This window comes from Gymnoscopelus braueri (genome assembly GCF_963280865.1).
Source record: "Gymnoscopelus braueri genome assembly, chromosome: 7".
In the NCBI taxonomy this organism is placed as follows: domain Eukaryota; kingdom Metazoa; phylum Chordata; class Actinopteri; order Myctophiformes; family Myctophidae; genus Gymnoscopelus; species Gymnoscopelus braueri.
Window position 1 is genome coordinate 36,269,189 of NC_137608.1, and position 16,437 is coordinate 36,285,625.

General features: G+C 42.4%; 1 protein-coding gene across 2 annotated transcripts in view; it reads left to right on the forward strand.

The window, feature by feature from the left end:
- The window catches only part of dgcr8 (DGCR8 microprocessor complex subunit), a 20,898-nt gene continuing 4,461 nt past the window's right edge, over positions 1–16,437 (forward strand). The window contains exons 1-12 of one of the 2 annotated variants that reach the window (XM_080432086.1): positions 1–142; positions 713–1,744; positions 4,420–4,582; positions 6,277–6,419; positions 6,668–7,025; positions 7,862–8,059; positions 12,056–12,157; positions 12,251–12,349; positions 13,280–13,362; positions 14,438–14,538; positions 14,632–14,738; positions 15,462–15,589. In XM_080432086.1, coding sequence (XP_080288212.1) covers positions 1,022–1,744; positions 4,420–4,582; positions 6,277–6,419; positions 6,668–7,025; positions 7,862–8,059; positions 12,056–12,157; positions 12,251–12,349; positions 13,280–13,362; positions 14,438–14,538; positions 14,632–14,738; positions 15,462–15,589 — 2,205 coding nt within the window. In that variant the 5' untranslated portion in view covers positions 1–142; positions 713–1,021. The other variant, XM_080432087.1, reaches the window with a different exon arrangement.

Genomic DNA, 16,437 nt, shown 5'->3' on the forward strand with positions numbered 1-16,437 from the left:
CTGAACAGTAAATAGGAAACCAGGCTTTCCACAGTCGCGACTCGCGAGCGTATGTTAATGCAAGTTGTTGCAACGAGTGCAAGTAAAAAGACAAGTTCTTGCGTTTGGTTTGTCTGGATTCTCGTCGAATATTTTCCATCCGGTAAGCAGCTCGTCTGTTGATTGGTGACTTAGGGGGGGTTTATTATATTAACAATATCGAACCTAGGGCCAAATACCGGCCAATCCATGTTAAAAAGCCGGTATTCGTTTTGCAAGGCGTCTGGGCGGCCGTTTGCAGTTGCGGTTCTCTCTGCAAGATGGCGGAATTAATGGGAAAGCCGTGTGGCGGTGCCTCTAGGAAAAAACTGATGTAGCGACGTAGATAGGCGCCCGAGCAAAGTGAAATTAGTCCTTTACATTGGTAAGTATTCCTATAACCCGGTACTTAACTGTTTACGGCTATATCTAGCTATTGCTACAGCCTACAGGTGCAGCGTCTTGTTGATGCTTACTAGCAACATTAGCATGATAGCAATAATGATGGTGATGGGGCCTGCAGACTTTGAGGAGGTTTCTGGAAATAAACGTATTTAACCTGTTATTTGGGAGCAGTCCGAGCTTGCGTGCGAAAATGAAAAGGTTGCCTTTAATCTCCCATTACTCTGTTGAACGGTAGGATATTGGGTGACTTCTAGCTCATCTTGACTCTCATTGTTCTTTTTCCTTGCAGAGGGATACAGTGGAGGATGATCAAGAGCCTAGAGACCCCATATTAAGCTGAATGCATTGTGATTTCCAATAATTGAGACAGTAATTCTAAAAGCTGTCTACATTAATGAAAAGAACAATGTAGTCAGCTTAGCATATTCAACAACACTGGTACTACACGGTCTATACACAGGAATGCTCCTCTGCATGTGTCTTCCTTAGTTTCAACTAAAGCTCGTGGAAGAAACCGTTTCAAACTAGGTAGATAGTTGGAGTAAATAGCCATTTAGTTTAGTGTAAATCTAAAAAGCAAGTAGCTCACTCAGTAAAGATGGAGATAGACGATATACTGCCCCCTCTCCCCTTGGAGCCACCTAGTGATGAGTTCGGACAGGGCGATGGCCGAGCACCTCCACTACCTCCCCTGCAAACGTCCAGTGAGGCAGAGCTAATGGACGTTGGCTCTGGTGGTGATGGACCCACACACACCCCAGAAGGGGATGATGGGGAAGCGCAGCAGCAGCCGCAGCCCTTCACTAACGGCTCCTTAACGTTCTGTACTCACCTCTCAGATGAGGGACCCCCTCCCACCCCCGGTCCTCCCCAGTGTCCCCGAACAGCCCGCCACGCTCCCACTGTCACCAAGTTCCTCCCAGACCTCAAGTTGCTCCGAGACGTTAAGATCAGTGTGAGCTTCACAGAGAGCAGCAATACTAAAGACAGGAAGGTTTTGTACACTGGCATAGGGCAGGGCAATGCAATGGAGGTTGGCATGGATGGCCTGAATGGTGAGTTGCATGATTCTAGCGAGCAAGGGGCAGGCGAGAGTAGCTCTAGCTCCGGTGTCGCGAACGGTGCAGGCAGAGGAGAGGAGTCTGAGGTAGATCTGGAGAACAAGGTAGAGTACGCTGTGCTGGATCAGCTGGACGACTTCAGTGACAACTTTCTGGATCACGATGACCGGGGGCCCGGTGGCTTTAGGTCAGAGGTGATAGTTCAGCAGGAGCAGGCGGAAGATCATGAGGATCATGAGGTCCTGACATACTCTTACGAGGTACGTCTTCCCATCCCTCTTTACTAGAGCCTAGAACTTCACTGAACCTATGCTACCATCCAGTGTCAAGTGAATAATGCTATCATCCAGTGTCAAGTGAATAATATGCATCATACTTCTGTGCCTTGACCAATGTTGCCAGTTTTGTCCCTTCTTTGAAGTGACTGGTGATGCTGGTGCGTATTCAGCCTATGGTGTTTATAATTCATTATTTTCTTGGCTGTTCATTAAATCATTATATTAGTATGTTGTATTTAACAACTTTATGATCAATGTACAGTATATTTTTTATTGAAGGAGTATGGTACCCTTTTATCCTAAACTTGAAGAAACCTTATCATCCACAGAAATTAGTATTTTTGTCATCTATTGTTTTAGTTTTCATTGTTATCTAACCATTTATTTATTATGTTTTTTAAAGCTTTCATTTATGTGTAATTTATTTGTATTTTATGTTTCCTCTAAGTTGCTATGTACTGTTGCTATACACTGATAACAGCTTAAATGTACTTTTAAGTGATATTATTTGGTTTAAACAAAGTTTAGTTAAAAGGTTCAGGGTCTAATATATTCTGATAGTATATAGTGTTTAACGTTAACAAATATACTTTCAGACGCATTGCCAGTCTCAGCCAATCAGGAGAGAGTACCAAATTTTTATTTGTCTTGTATCCTGTATTGTGTTCCCTCTCCTGATTGGATCACATTGGTATCCCGACCTGAACTTGCATTTTCTGTTTACTAAAGAGGTGGAGAGACGGGGAGACCCCAGTTACTGAACAAACACTCTATAACAATGACTATTTTCAGATGCGTTGCCAGTTTCAGCCAATCAGGCGAGGGTACCAATTTATTTGTCTTGTATCATCTTGTGTTCTCTCTCCTGATCGGATCACATTGGTATCCCGACCTGAACATGCATTTTCTATTTATTAAAGAGCTGGAGAGACATGGACACTCCGGTTACTGAACAAACACTCTATAGCATTGAGTAAAATCAGAATATAAAGCTATTTAACACTTATTTTAACGAAAATCACTTAACCCTACCTTTAACACTTAATAATAAATAAATCACTGACTGCACCTTTTTAACCGCTTAGTAAACAAGCATATTAGACTTTTCATAAAGGTGCACGGAATCCTTAAAGCTAATGGCATTTCGATGGAGGTTTGGGTTGTGTTGTTGCCTCACCATGATGTAATAAAAAAAAAATCAATATACAAGTACTACATTGTAAATAGGCCTACTACACAGTAAGTACATATCACAGTGAAACGGATCTCAAAGGCACTCTTTTAGTACATAAACAAATACAAAGTCAATATATAACATTACAAAACCAGATTATTGAGTGATTTTTTTCCCTTCCTTTTCCGTAAAATGTATACTTTACTCTTGATTTTGCGGTTTGAAATTCGGAAGAAGACCCGTATTGCATCCGCAGATCCAGATCTTCAAATAGTAAAATCAACAGGAAGCTGTTTTTTTGGGGGGTGGGAACAGAACTGGGTTTTGTAATGTTATACCTGGTCAAAACTCACTTTATGTGATTTTATTTGTATGCTAAAAGAGTGACTTTGAGAGTCAGTGGGGAGGATATTTTGTATTATCAATTTGCAAGACTCAGCAGAGCAACCTTTGAAGATGTTTCACTAGTGTGGAGTTAAATCATGGCAAGGTATACACAACCCAAACCTCTACCAGTGCCATTGTGCTTTAAATATGCTTGAATTTGAATGCAATTTCTAAGTTCATGATTGTGCTTGAATTAAGTACTAGAAAATACTGTAATTTGTTACGATAATGATACTGTAGCGTAAAGCAGCTTGATGTACAAGTATACCCCCTGGACATCACGTTAGTATGTTGCAGGGACTTAGCCCTAATCCAACCCTTGATGATAAGTTCCGAGCGGGGAGTAATTGGGTACCATTTTTATAGTCTTCGGTAGCCAGGGATTGAACCCTGACCGCCCAGTCTCAGATTGCACTCTCTAACCGCAAGGCCGCTGAGCTGGTGAACATTTGTTTAACAGTGTCAAACAGTGTCTGTTTGCTTAAAGCTGCAATCCAAAACATATTTTAATGAATAAAAGCTATTTTACCCAATCTGTATGGTAGAGTGTGTTATTGATACACTAAAATTAATACATCTGCACAATGGTTGGAGGGGTCTAACAACTCTTCTGTTGAGATATTTCGGCCCCTGGTGTGGTGTAGGACACTGAGTTGACAAGTAGTATTGTATGAATCCCATAAGTGCTCCCTGGACAAGCAGAGATTTTACAGTTTGGTCTCAAGCTTGGATTCGATTCCCGGATAGGACATGAAAATTAAGGATTGCAGCTTTTGGTAGATCTGCACTCCGCACAATTAGATTTGTCTTTAGACATTTTGTTCTTAAATCGCCTTGTGAGCACATGCATCGCCTGATTTTGATTATCTAAAAATGGCACATATTGGCCTGGTAATTGGTCTATCTCTATACAACATGGTATAGAATACAATTAATGACATTTTGCTTTCCAACTGGGGAAACAAATTTACTACACACCTTGAAAGTGCCAGAAGTTGAGCTCTGGGATGGGTGAGCCCCACACACCCAGTTTATGCAACAAGACTGGCTAGTCTTCTATCCCTTCCCCCTCGACCTTAACCACAGTCTCTTTTAGGAGGAGTTTGATAATGACGTGGATGCACTGCTGGAGGAAGGTCTGCCGGTACCCAAGAAGATGCGTATGGCGGAGGACAAATATGCCGGGGAGAGCGACCATGGGTCAGATGGAGAGGGAGGTGTCCAGCCCATGATGACCAAAATTAAGACTGTCCTGAAGAGTGAGTGGTGCTGCGGGTCTGCCGGTTGGATTGAGTATTATTTGGGGGGGAGCAGAGCTCCTGGACTTATGCCTGTCAAGTGTCAACATGTTTTTATTTGATGGTATTAATTAACAGTGAATGACGCATGAATAATCTAGGGACATGCCAGTGGGGCATTAGTAACATCTGTTGTCTAGGTATCATGGTTGTGATTCTTCCTTGCTTTTAGTTTTGTCATGTTTTTAATCGAGGACTTCAACCTTATTTTACTGTTTCACTTGGTGTTTAAAGACTCTAGTGTCGGAGAAATACCAAAATTAGGGGTGCACTAATACTGCTTTTTCATGACTGAGCACACCAATGTTGACTTGGAGTATTTTACATAATATTGCAACCATTTTACCATAGAGCAGGGATTTTCAACTGGTAGGCCGTGGACCACTGGTGAAGGTCCCTAACCATGCATTTTTCCCCTTTTTTCATTCTATATTATTTTGGAGAAACCTATACCACAGCTGTTGGTATTTGTGATAAGGACAGTGGAATTAAAGACTATCAGTGGTCATTTGAGGAGGTTTTTGCTTCAATTTAATTTCAAAAGAACTTCAAGCTTAACTACCACAGGTAGAGGATCAGCTCTGTCAAGAGGCACATGTGTGAAACACAGTCCCTTGTGAAGTTCTGTATGAGTTGTAAGGCAGAATTCTATTTACAGCAATTAAGTGTTTTTTATTGTATGTTTTTACTTTTTGTAACTACCGGTACTTGTCTCAGTGAGAGGTTATTTTTTTCTCCACACTGACATACCTTAAGTACAGGCCTACGGGGCTAGGTTGGAGCCAGAAAATGATATGTGACTATGTCCCTGTCCACCACTATAGGCAAGAATAGACAGACTCTGTGCAACTCAAGAAATACCATATCCCCACCCAACATAATGGTGGTCCCCAGGTTGATTAATTTTTTTAGTCAGGGTGTTCATATCACTAATTACTTATGGCTCATTGGTCTCTGTAGACACCCTGCTGAGTATTTGTTTGAAAACCAACTAGCCAGTCACAACAGGATTGTCCTTCTAGGTTGTGGGATGTAAAGAGTCGCCCTACCTGTGACCTAAACATTGGAGAACAATATTGCTTTTATGTGTTGTCTTGTGCATTCAATTAAACTTTTATTAAAGTGTCAAATCACAACAAGTTGTCTCAAGGCACTTTACAAGTAGAGCAGAGACTCGACATTGTCCCACCCTGAGCAAGCAATTCTTGCAGCAGTTTCAAGTGGTATACCTTTTTTAAATGCTCCCAAATCGTGGACATTTAAGTGGGCGAATGTGCGCATCCAAGGTCTGCAAACGTTTTGTCAACAAAAAACTTGCTGAATGAGGACATTCAAGTTAAAAAGCATGTTGATGCATTCATAAAATTCATTTTATATTGTATTGTATTGATTCTGGTTGGTGGTCTTCACCGATTAGCCTGGTATCAACCCAATACAGGCATTGTATCGGTGCACCCTTAAAACAAAAGCAGCCACACAGCAGGTCACAACAACACAGCAGTGTGGGGAAGGGGAGGTCATTTTCGTCTTTTGTCTCCTGGTTGTTTGTAACCACTGGTTAAACTTTGTAACTCGCCCCAATTATTGTCATCCTTTTCGGCAGAGGGGTCCAATTAGTGCATGTATCTTTCTTTCCTGTGTTCCGCCTTTCCTAGGTCGGGGTCGACCGCCCACTGAACCCCTCCCTGATGGATGGATCATGACATTCCATAACTCAGGCATTCCAGTCTATCTGCACAGGGAGACACGTGTGGTCACCTGGTCAAGACCATACTTTCTGGGGACTGGGAGTATCAGGGTAAGACGGAATGCTTGTTTGAATTGATATGTGAGACCGTTTCTTACACTCAACATAGTATAATTAGTTTGCTAATACTTCCTTTCCTTGTGTGAGTCATGCTGTTATCGTCCTCACACTGAAATACATATTCTTTGTATAACCGTACAATCCACAATTTTTGCTTATAGGCGTATATGAGCAACACAAGTTCATTCAGGAAACTCCATTCTTCAGTCTGCTCTTCCTTTTTGTTCGTCTGGGTACAGAAACATGACGCTCCCACCACCAGCATCCCCTGTCTGCACTACAGGAAGATGAAGGACGTGGAGTTGAAGGAACTCAATGGAGAGGTTACCCCCAATGCCGAGGTTACCCCCAATGCCGAGGTGTCTCCCGTCAAGCCGGGTGAGGAGGAGATGGCCGACAGCACAGACAGGGCTGACGAGCCAGACTCGACAGCCCAGGAACAAGAGGAGGGCCAGGCTGTTGTTGCCAGCTTGGCAGAGGTACCGGCGCCAATCCAAAGCCTGGACAGAAAAAAATTGCCCCATGCCTTCGACACGGCTCAGGGAGCCCTGGGACAGGTCAGAGCCAAGGTCGAGGTGTGCAAGGACGAGTCTATAGGTAACGGATGAGAGTAAAGCAACGGGGGGGGATTATGCACATTTGTATGCCTCATTTTACCTCTTATATACATTTTATACATATCTTCTAAGTCAGTCATTACAATCATCATTATTACAAGTCCAATCCAGGACTGTTAACACATTCCATGCCAGAGGTTAATATCATAATGTACTCACCAGTGCCAGCGTTTTATTGTTGTTTTTTGTTTTTTTCATGTCGCCACAGACCTCGCTAAATAAGTTAAAAGTGCGCGTTCATTTGGTTCTAAACACACAGGGGATCTGTGTGAAACGGCCAGCGAAAACCCTTTCCAAATCCGAGCCGCCATCTTGAAGCTACAGCGGTGAACGCTAAACAGTGATCAGCGAGGAGAAAAAAAACAACCGAGAAAATCGAGTTTTAGACAGGATCCCAGACAGGAAGCGGATACGATCGAAAAAAACGGAACCCGAATAATTCTGTTTCCGGTGGTGCTACCGGAAACGGAAGTGGATCAAAAATTGCAGAAAGTGCACTTTTTGTCAGATCTACGCGAACGGCACGTGGCGGCTTTAAATAGGTTCGCGTAGATCTACGCGATTGGCAGTCAATGTGTTAAGAATTGAAGATTGAATAAAAAAAAATACGTTTAATGTCCCATCAAGAGCTGAACCAATCACCTAATGGCATTAAAACATGTCTTGCTTTTCTTTTTCTACCCATTTCTTAACATCTTGACATTGATCTCTCTCAAAGCGTTGTGTATTTAGATCATGTTTTAGGAGACTATTTTCAAATGGAACAACAAACTGCCATTGATTTTTTTTTATTTGCTTTTCACTGGGTTCCTCTAGGTCTTGAAGAGTTCCGTATTTACTTGGTGAAGCGCTTCGACTTTGAACAGGTGACTGTGAAGAAGTTCCGCACCTGGGCCGAGCGTAGGCAGTTCAACAGAGACTGCAAGAGGAAGCAGGCAGAGTCTGAGAGGCCCATCCTCCCTGCCAACCAGAAACTCATCACACTGTCAGTGCAAGACGCACCCACTAAGAAAGGTAATTGTGGGACCTACAGCTATGACCTTCTCTAATGCAAGCAAAATACAGTATCTCTGGTCCGGACTGCTTGGTGTAGCAGTCCGGGCATCTAGGCTCCAAAGTAGCAGAGGTGGGACAAAGTCCCTATGTTGCAAGTCCAAGTAGAGTCTCAAGTCTTTGCTCTCAAGTCCAAGTCAACACAGGCAAGTCCCAAGTCAAGTCCAAGTCTTAAACCTTTTGTTTCGAGTCCCAAACAAGTCCTAAGCTTTTTGTTTCGAGTCCCAAACAAGTCATAATGCTAATTAATGATATTTAAAAATGTACATACATCATGAGCATTTTTCAGAATTTGCATTTATTTTGAAACAAGGATTATTCCAGGCCAACAGAACGCAGACATTTATCAGAAAACTGCAAACCACAAAGGCATTTGTAGAATCGGCCTCAGGTCTTAATGGGTTTAATAGATGTCATAAAATGCCTTGTAGCCCTACATGAATTACAGATGAAACTAGAAAAAGTGCTCCTCGGAGCACAGGTCTCCGCCAGGTCAGGTAAGTTATTGTGGCCTCCTGGTGGCGCTATAATAGGCCAATGTGAAAAGGGTGTCATTTCTTCCTCGGCCTAGTGGGAATGTGTGTGCAAATTTTCACGGAAATCGCACGTCGCGTTCATGATTTCAGACATTTTGTTCAAAACGGACCAATCCTGCAAACTTTGGAAGTCAACCTTAGTCAATCAGGATGGAATATGAAATATCGGACAGATGCGTCTTGATCACATGACTATAGAGATACTGTGTACCGATTTGTGTGATGTTTGGATAAAATCTGAAGGATTAATATCCACAAATGTATTGACAAGTCGGCCTCCTGGTGGCGCTGTAAAAAGCAGATGTGAAAAATGCAGTGCATATGTTTTTCCTTGGCCTCTAGGGAGTAGGCGTGCAAAGTTTCATGCAGATCGGTGCAGTTATAGTTAAAAATGCAAATCGGCCTGTTATAGCGCCACCATGAGGCTGATGTGAAAAGTTTTAAGTGCCATTTCTTCCTCGGCCTAGTGGGAATGTGCGTGTGCAATTTTATGCAAATGGCAAGCTGCGTTCATGATTTGAGGCAGTTTGTTCAAAACGGACCAATCCTGCAAACTTTGGATGGTAACCTTAGCCAATGAGGATGGAATATGGGAAATCGGACAGATCAGGGTTGATCACATGACTATAGAGATACTGTGTACCGATTTGCATGAGGTTTGGTTAAAAACTGTAGGAGTAATGGGAAAAAATGGGTTTTGCACAAATCGGCCTCCTGGTGGCGCTATAACAGGCCCATGTGAAAAATTTGAGGCAGAGGTTCTGAATTGGCATCCAGGGAGTGTGTGCACAGTTTCGCAGCGACCGGGCCAACGGTGCCGGAGATTTGGTGCTAACACACAGACAGGACACACGGACGGACGGACGGACAGGGGCGAAAACATACTCTCTCGCCATGCCTTTCGGCCTGGCGGAGACAAACTCTCTCGCCATGCCTTTCGGCCTGGCGGAGACAACTACTCTCTATTAATGTATTATTAATTTAATTAATTTCACCCCGCTCCCTCAGTCCCTCCCTACCTCCCTGCCCCCTCCCCCTTCTCTCTCTCTCTCTCTCGTTAACTTATAGGTATCTGCCCCCCCCCCCCTTCTCCTCTCACTTTATGATTACTAGGGTGACCACCTCCAAACAGGCCCATTGAGGGACAGGTGAACCCATTTTGCGGGACATCGTGGGACGTGCATGTGACCCGCCCGTGCGCGCGCGCGAAGATTTTCGGTTATTGGCCGGTTTCTGGTTACTTTATTTCGGTTTTAGGGTTGGGATTAGGGTTAGGTTAGGGTTATGTTATTTAATTCTTATTTTTGCCTGATTTTACCGATTTCATTATCAAAAAAAAAAAAAAAAAAAATCTTTTGCAAAAAGTGGGGGGTATGAAATCACAGATCTGTGAGAGTGAGGGTGTCGCGTCAAACGCACAGTGAATGGCCATGACGCCCCTTAAACCCCTTTCTTTCAGAGGACAATAATAACAAATATAATGCAGCTGAGAAACTTCATTATGTACTTGCATAATACATGTTCTTTTGGTCGCAAAAAAATACCTAGTCTACTTTGGATCTGATGGATAGGGTTCTGTTCAGACTGCAGTCCATTTGAAAACACTTGGTTGGACCCTACCTGGTTGTAGTGTGACTGGTCCAGGTCCATTGCTCCTGACATTATCAGAATGGCAGCTGCTAAATCCTTTGATCTCTGATGACCGTAACATTCTCAGTGTCCTCCTCTTCAATACCTTCGGTTTTGGTCAAACTACCCCCCAACTTGGAAGCACCAGGAGGTTGTTTGTTTATAATTATTCACAACGAATCTTTGGATTTGATGATAAACTCCCGTGGTCGCTAGTTTGAGTCGTGGCGGGGGTCTATCACTTTCTGTTTCTTTTTCCTGGGTAGCTTTCACTGTTTTAAAATACTTGCTTAAATCTGCACACTTTGCAGCTAGCACAGATAGCTCTTGTATCCTCTCATTATGTTGTTGAGCTCCTGATTATTTTATTTCCCCAAATTCGACTTGTAAACAAGCCGGTGAATATAATACAAGAACGCGGCCCGGCGGCCGCCTCGTCCCAAAACACACTCGGCCCGGGTATATCCGGCGGCCTCGGTCGGCGAAAAAAATTGGGGCGAGTTTGTTTTGGGGCGAGTGGTTTTTTGGGGCTGCGTGCGTTTCTCGTCGATGAGTATTGTGGAAATAATATGAATACTATTATGGGGATATGATATAATCCTATGCTAATATATTGGAGAAAAAAATATATATAGCAGTTTTTTTTTTCTCTCGAATCTTTGATTCGCGGGACATTGTTCCGTTTGTGCGGGACGCAGGACAGACGGTCCAATTTCGGGACGGGTCACCCTAATGATTACAGCAATGTTGATGTATTTGGTCTCTCGTTCTCTCTTTCTCGCTCTCCCCCTCCCTCTCGTTAAGTTTGCAGTAATGTTAATGTGTTGTATTGGTCTCATTCTCTCTCCAGTTACAATAATGTTTTCCCTCCCACTTGTATTGTATACTAATGTAGAATACTCTTCTCTCTCTCGCTGTGAATCTTGTCAAAGTATTGAAATGTTTTAGGCTACACTGGCCACCCGTCAATGATAGCGACTAGCAAGTTAACACTAATAAACATTACTGATTGTAGGTTTGTAACATTGTCAGATTACTGCATGCATGGCCATAGAAGAGTAGTTTTCTTGTAGCATTAGCTTAGGTCACTTATATCTGGATCGACTTACCTGTTTTTGTGCTCCTCTTCAAATGTCGTTTGAAGGAGTTGCAATTCCATCGTTAATTCTAGCACCGCATGCCTTGCATACTGAGATTCTTGTATGGTTGCATTCCACCTCGTAATATCTCAAATCGAACAATATAATTGATGGGTTCGACATTTTCTTCCACCTGGCTTCCAGCAGCCATGGGCCGGCAGGAGTGAACGCACGTGTGTGTTTTCTGTTTGGTAACGTACTACAACACGTGAAGCACAGGCGCTGTCACTGACGGCCGGGATTTTTGAATAATAACATTAATAGCTGATGGGACACTTTTTAACCATGGGCTTGCTGTAAAGTATTAAGTGGCTTGAAAGGACTTGAAGTCTTTGGCAGTCAAGTCACAAGTCTTTGGCATTTAAGTCCAAGTCTATTTTTTATTTGATCAAGCAAGTCTAAAGTCATCAAAATCGGGCCTGGAGTCCTAGTCGAGTCTCGAGTCCAAGTCCCCACCTCTGCAAAGTAGCCTGACAGCGCATTGTGGGTTCGAGTCCCGTTCCCGACGATCTTTGCTGCATGTCTCTACCCATCTCTCTCTCCCTGTTTCCTGTCTGTCTCTACTGTAAAAAACATAAATAAAGGCCAAAAATCCCCCAAAGAATTGTTTAACAATGTTGTACTCCTTTGTTAACACTGTCCTGTTTTATCAGAATTCGTCATCAACCCTAATGGGAAATCAGAAGTTTGCATCCTACATGAATATATGCAACGTGTACTAAAGGTCCGACCTGTTTACAACTTTTTTGAATGTGGTAAGTTTCTATTCTCTTCAGTGATACTTTGAAGTTGTATAAATTCTACTGTTTTTATTAGCCAGTAATTTCTGTTTTGCTGCTTCCTTACAGAGAACCCAAGTGAACCCTTTGGAGCCTCAGTCATTATAGATGGAGTGACTTACGGCACAGGAACCGCAAGCAGTAAAAAACTTGCCAAGAATAAAGCTGGTAATGTCCTTGACCTTACCACTGTGTGTGTTGAAATCTTGATGGTCTACTCTCTATTCCCAACTGGTTTTGTCTGGCACCTTTTTCTTCTTCACTGTAACATTGAATACATAGGGAAGTTCCTGGCTCAAAGGGACCCAGTTGATAACCTCTGCTTCTTAACTTTATTCCACTATCGAATTGAGATTTCTACTGGTATGGACTATAGGTTTACTACCACAAGGGATAGTTTTCTCACATTCTGTATTTTAGTAAAAATGTCCTGTATACATGCTGTATACATGCAGTATATTGCAACAATCTTAAGATAAAACACTTTATTAATCCCCGGGGGGAAATTCAGGGTATTTCAGCAGCACAGGATAAGAGTACTGGAATACAAAGTGAAACAATACATTGCAGTACTGAACCATACAATAAGGCACTAAGATCAAATAAAAAAAGAGAGACCCCACATACACACCTACATACAACAATACAAACATCAACTCAAAGCTCTCAAACATACAAGGCCTTGATTTTGGGGGATGCAGGCTCTGATGGCTTTTGGTACAAAGGAAAGCGCTTTGTTTTTAGGTAGATTTTCAGTTATTACTTTTAAGTAGCTTTTTTTTATTGATTCATGAGACATTCTGACAAGTCCACATACATTACCAAAACAATACCAACCACATTGACTGGTGACACAAATTTGAAAAAATAAAATGAATAAAACCAGTTAAATCACAGACTTAATTACTTGCATTGTAAGACCAATGTGTTGTCAGTTATTGTATTATTAATAATGAGACGGGGATATCTTCATAATTTTACTCATGAGTGTAAAACTAACCAAATGGACCTGTTGTTTACATTTGTACACTTCTCAGTTAGGGTTTTACTGTGTACACTGTACACTACTTAACAGTGTTGTTTTTTTGTGACTTCCAGCTCGAGCCACACTGGAAATCCTCATCCCTGACTTTGTGAAGCAGACATCTGAGGAGAAGCCTGTAGAGGGCGATGAACTGGAGGTACCGATGCTCTCATCCAGACTGACCGTAGTAGTTGGAAAAAGAGGCTGTACTTGTTATTTTGTGCTCTAAATTGACTATGCCGTTTCTCATGTAACCCAATATGTGAACAAAGGGTATCTTTGGATAACAGTTAATCATCGCTGATGGTTGGAAGCCTCTATGTCCAAAACCACGATGTGTTGTGAACTTGTAGATCGTCTATTTTTCCTACTTTGTGTGACACTCTTGTGCAGCGAAGGAGGTGTATTTTTGAATTTCCATTTCTGCTCAGCAGGAACCTAGATATGCTTTGACTAATTAGATTGACGGAAGGACAAATTTATGCGACAGCAAAAACGGAAGTGGGGGCGAGGAGGACATCCACTTCCGTTGCTCGGACTGTATGACGGAAGCATTTGTAAATTGTGTGAGCCTGCTCAGGACTATGTAGAGGCTATTGATATCCAAAGCTGTAATACGCTTAACACCTTTACCGCCGGGCCCGTAGTTCTACGGGCCGTTAAATCCAACGGTTAAGCGCCGAGCCCGTAGTCCTACGGGCTGCGGTCTTTTCGCGCATGCGCGGTCCGGGTGCACTTTCGGAATTTTTTTGATCCACTTCCGTTTCCGGTTTGATGACAGGAAATAGAATTATTTGGGATCCGGTTTCGACGATCACGCCCGCTCCCATTCTACAGACGAAACTGAAACTCAATTCTCTTCCTGTAGTTTTTTCTCCTCGCATTTCACTGTTTAACGTAATCCGCTCTAACTCAAACATGGATGCCCCGTTTGACACGTGGTTTTCACTGGGAGATACAGGGAGATCTCGCGGATGTAAACAGACCGTTCACGGCTCAATCTTAAGGATTTTAACAAGATCTATGGCGACATGAAAAAAACAAAAAAACAACAAAAACACCTTGGCACTGGTGAGTACATTATGAGATTAACCTCTGGCGGTGGATGTGTTAACAGTAACGGTACCTGCTAGCTACTCCTGGTACTCTTGCTTCTCCTAGTTACTGTCTGAAAAAAACGTCTGGTATAACTAGTGGTTTAACAATGTATTATTCTGCTTTCTCACTCACAGTATTTTAACCATATCAGTATTGAAGACTCAAGGGTGTACGAGTTGACCAACAAAGCAGGTCTCCTCTCACCATATCAGATTCTTCATGAGTGCCTTAAAAGGTAGGAGCCACTATTAAGTTCATGTTTTTAACGTGTCTTAATTTATTTACAATCATTTTTATGACCACATGAATATTATTTTCATTGCCATAGAAACCATGGAATGGGGGATACCAGCATCAAATTTGAGGTTATCCCAGGGAAGAACCAGAAGAGCGAGTATGTAATGACTTGTGGCAAGCACACTGTCCGTGGATGGTGTAAGTACACCATTAACTTGTCTCATATAGAGGCAGTATATGCACTCTCAAACTATATTTTGAAGTTCCCAAAATCAGCAATGATGGATCTAAGGTTTTTATGCCCACCCACTTTTGTTATAAGCTGTGTGTTTCCACATTCACTGGGGTGTTATACCATAGTACTACTAACGTTAAAGGAGAGATCCGGACATTTTAAGTGTTATCTTTGATGTGTCGTTAGTCACTCACCGACGTAGAAAGTGGCGTTGAGTTTTTCCAGCGATTCCCCTGTCGTCATTTTTTCGACCCCCTCCGTTGGCATATTGGGAGCGCGTGTATGAGTGAAATTCGTCTATTATAACCGATGCAAAGTTATTTTTTTCTCTACTACTGCTCATTGTAGAGTCTCATGATACTCAAACATGCACTGAAAGTCCCTGAGAAGCTAACGCTAATGCCGAACGAGCTAACGCTGGTTGCTTGTTTCTCTCCCTGGCAACACCGAGTTGCCAGGTTCTGGGAGAGAAACAAGCAACCAGCGTTAGCTCGTTCGGCAGGGGAATCACTGGAAAAACTCAACGCCACTTTCTACGTCGGTGAGTGACTAACGACACATCAAAGATAACACTTAAAATGTCCGGATCTCTCCTTTAATGCTAGCATTCAGTAGTACTAATAACATTAATGGTAGATTCTGTAGTACTAATAACATTAATGCTAGTATTGCTAATGCTGCTACAGGCAAGAACAAGAGAGTTGGCAAACAGCTGGCATCTCAGAAGATCCTTCAGATGCTTCATCCCCATGTGAAGAACTGGGGCTCCCTGCTGCGCATGTACGGACGTGAGAGCAACAAGATGGTGAAGAAGGTGGGTCTGCCTCGGCACAGCGCCAACAGCAGGGAAAATCTTGATGGGTTTTGGAGCTTTCATCTTGAAAGGGGTTTTGGAGCTTTCATCTTGAAAGAACTGAAACTTTTATGTTAAAAGAATTGCTTGCCAGGCCAACTGAATTGGAAATTATCTTTTATCAACCTGGAGGCCTTCGGGCACACATGCCCCGAAAAGATTGTCCAGTGCAACAGTAGTGTGTATGTGTGGGTGCACCTAGATTATATGCTAGCTCACCAGTGCAATCAACTAAAACGTTAGTCTGGAGCCCTGTGGAAATCAAACATTGACATATATCTCTTACTGTAGTTGTTCCATGCTATAACATTAAAGGTGTATGAAAAAAATAAATATATATGAGATTGTGAAACTTTTAATAAAGTTTGATAAATGTATCTATAGGAATTTTTTATAAAGTTTCCTAGGTTTTCTGTGAAAAGCCTGGGTTCTTGTCAACAACTAGTGGGTGAAAACGGTTTTGTCTTTATTTTATCATTTTGGTGGTGGTCAGAGTTGGAAATAACATCAAGTTACCAAGAAAATCTACTCTCATTCCCAAAAGCTCATGGCTCATAATTCATACTGTCACTCACACACACGACTCCCCGCTTCCCTCTCCCCAACGTCCTAGCTCCACCCATAGGTTTCCTAGCTCCACCCAAAGGTTTGCTACTTAACTTTCAATCTTGTGGAGTGAACCGAGTAGGGCTGGGCAGTTAACCGAAGATCTATCGAAACTGATATTTAAAACCAATAACCGACTTAATCTTAATCATATACTGTAGGTTAATCAAATAATGTAGGAGCAGGTTTTTTGTTTGTTTTGG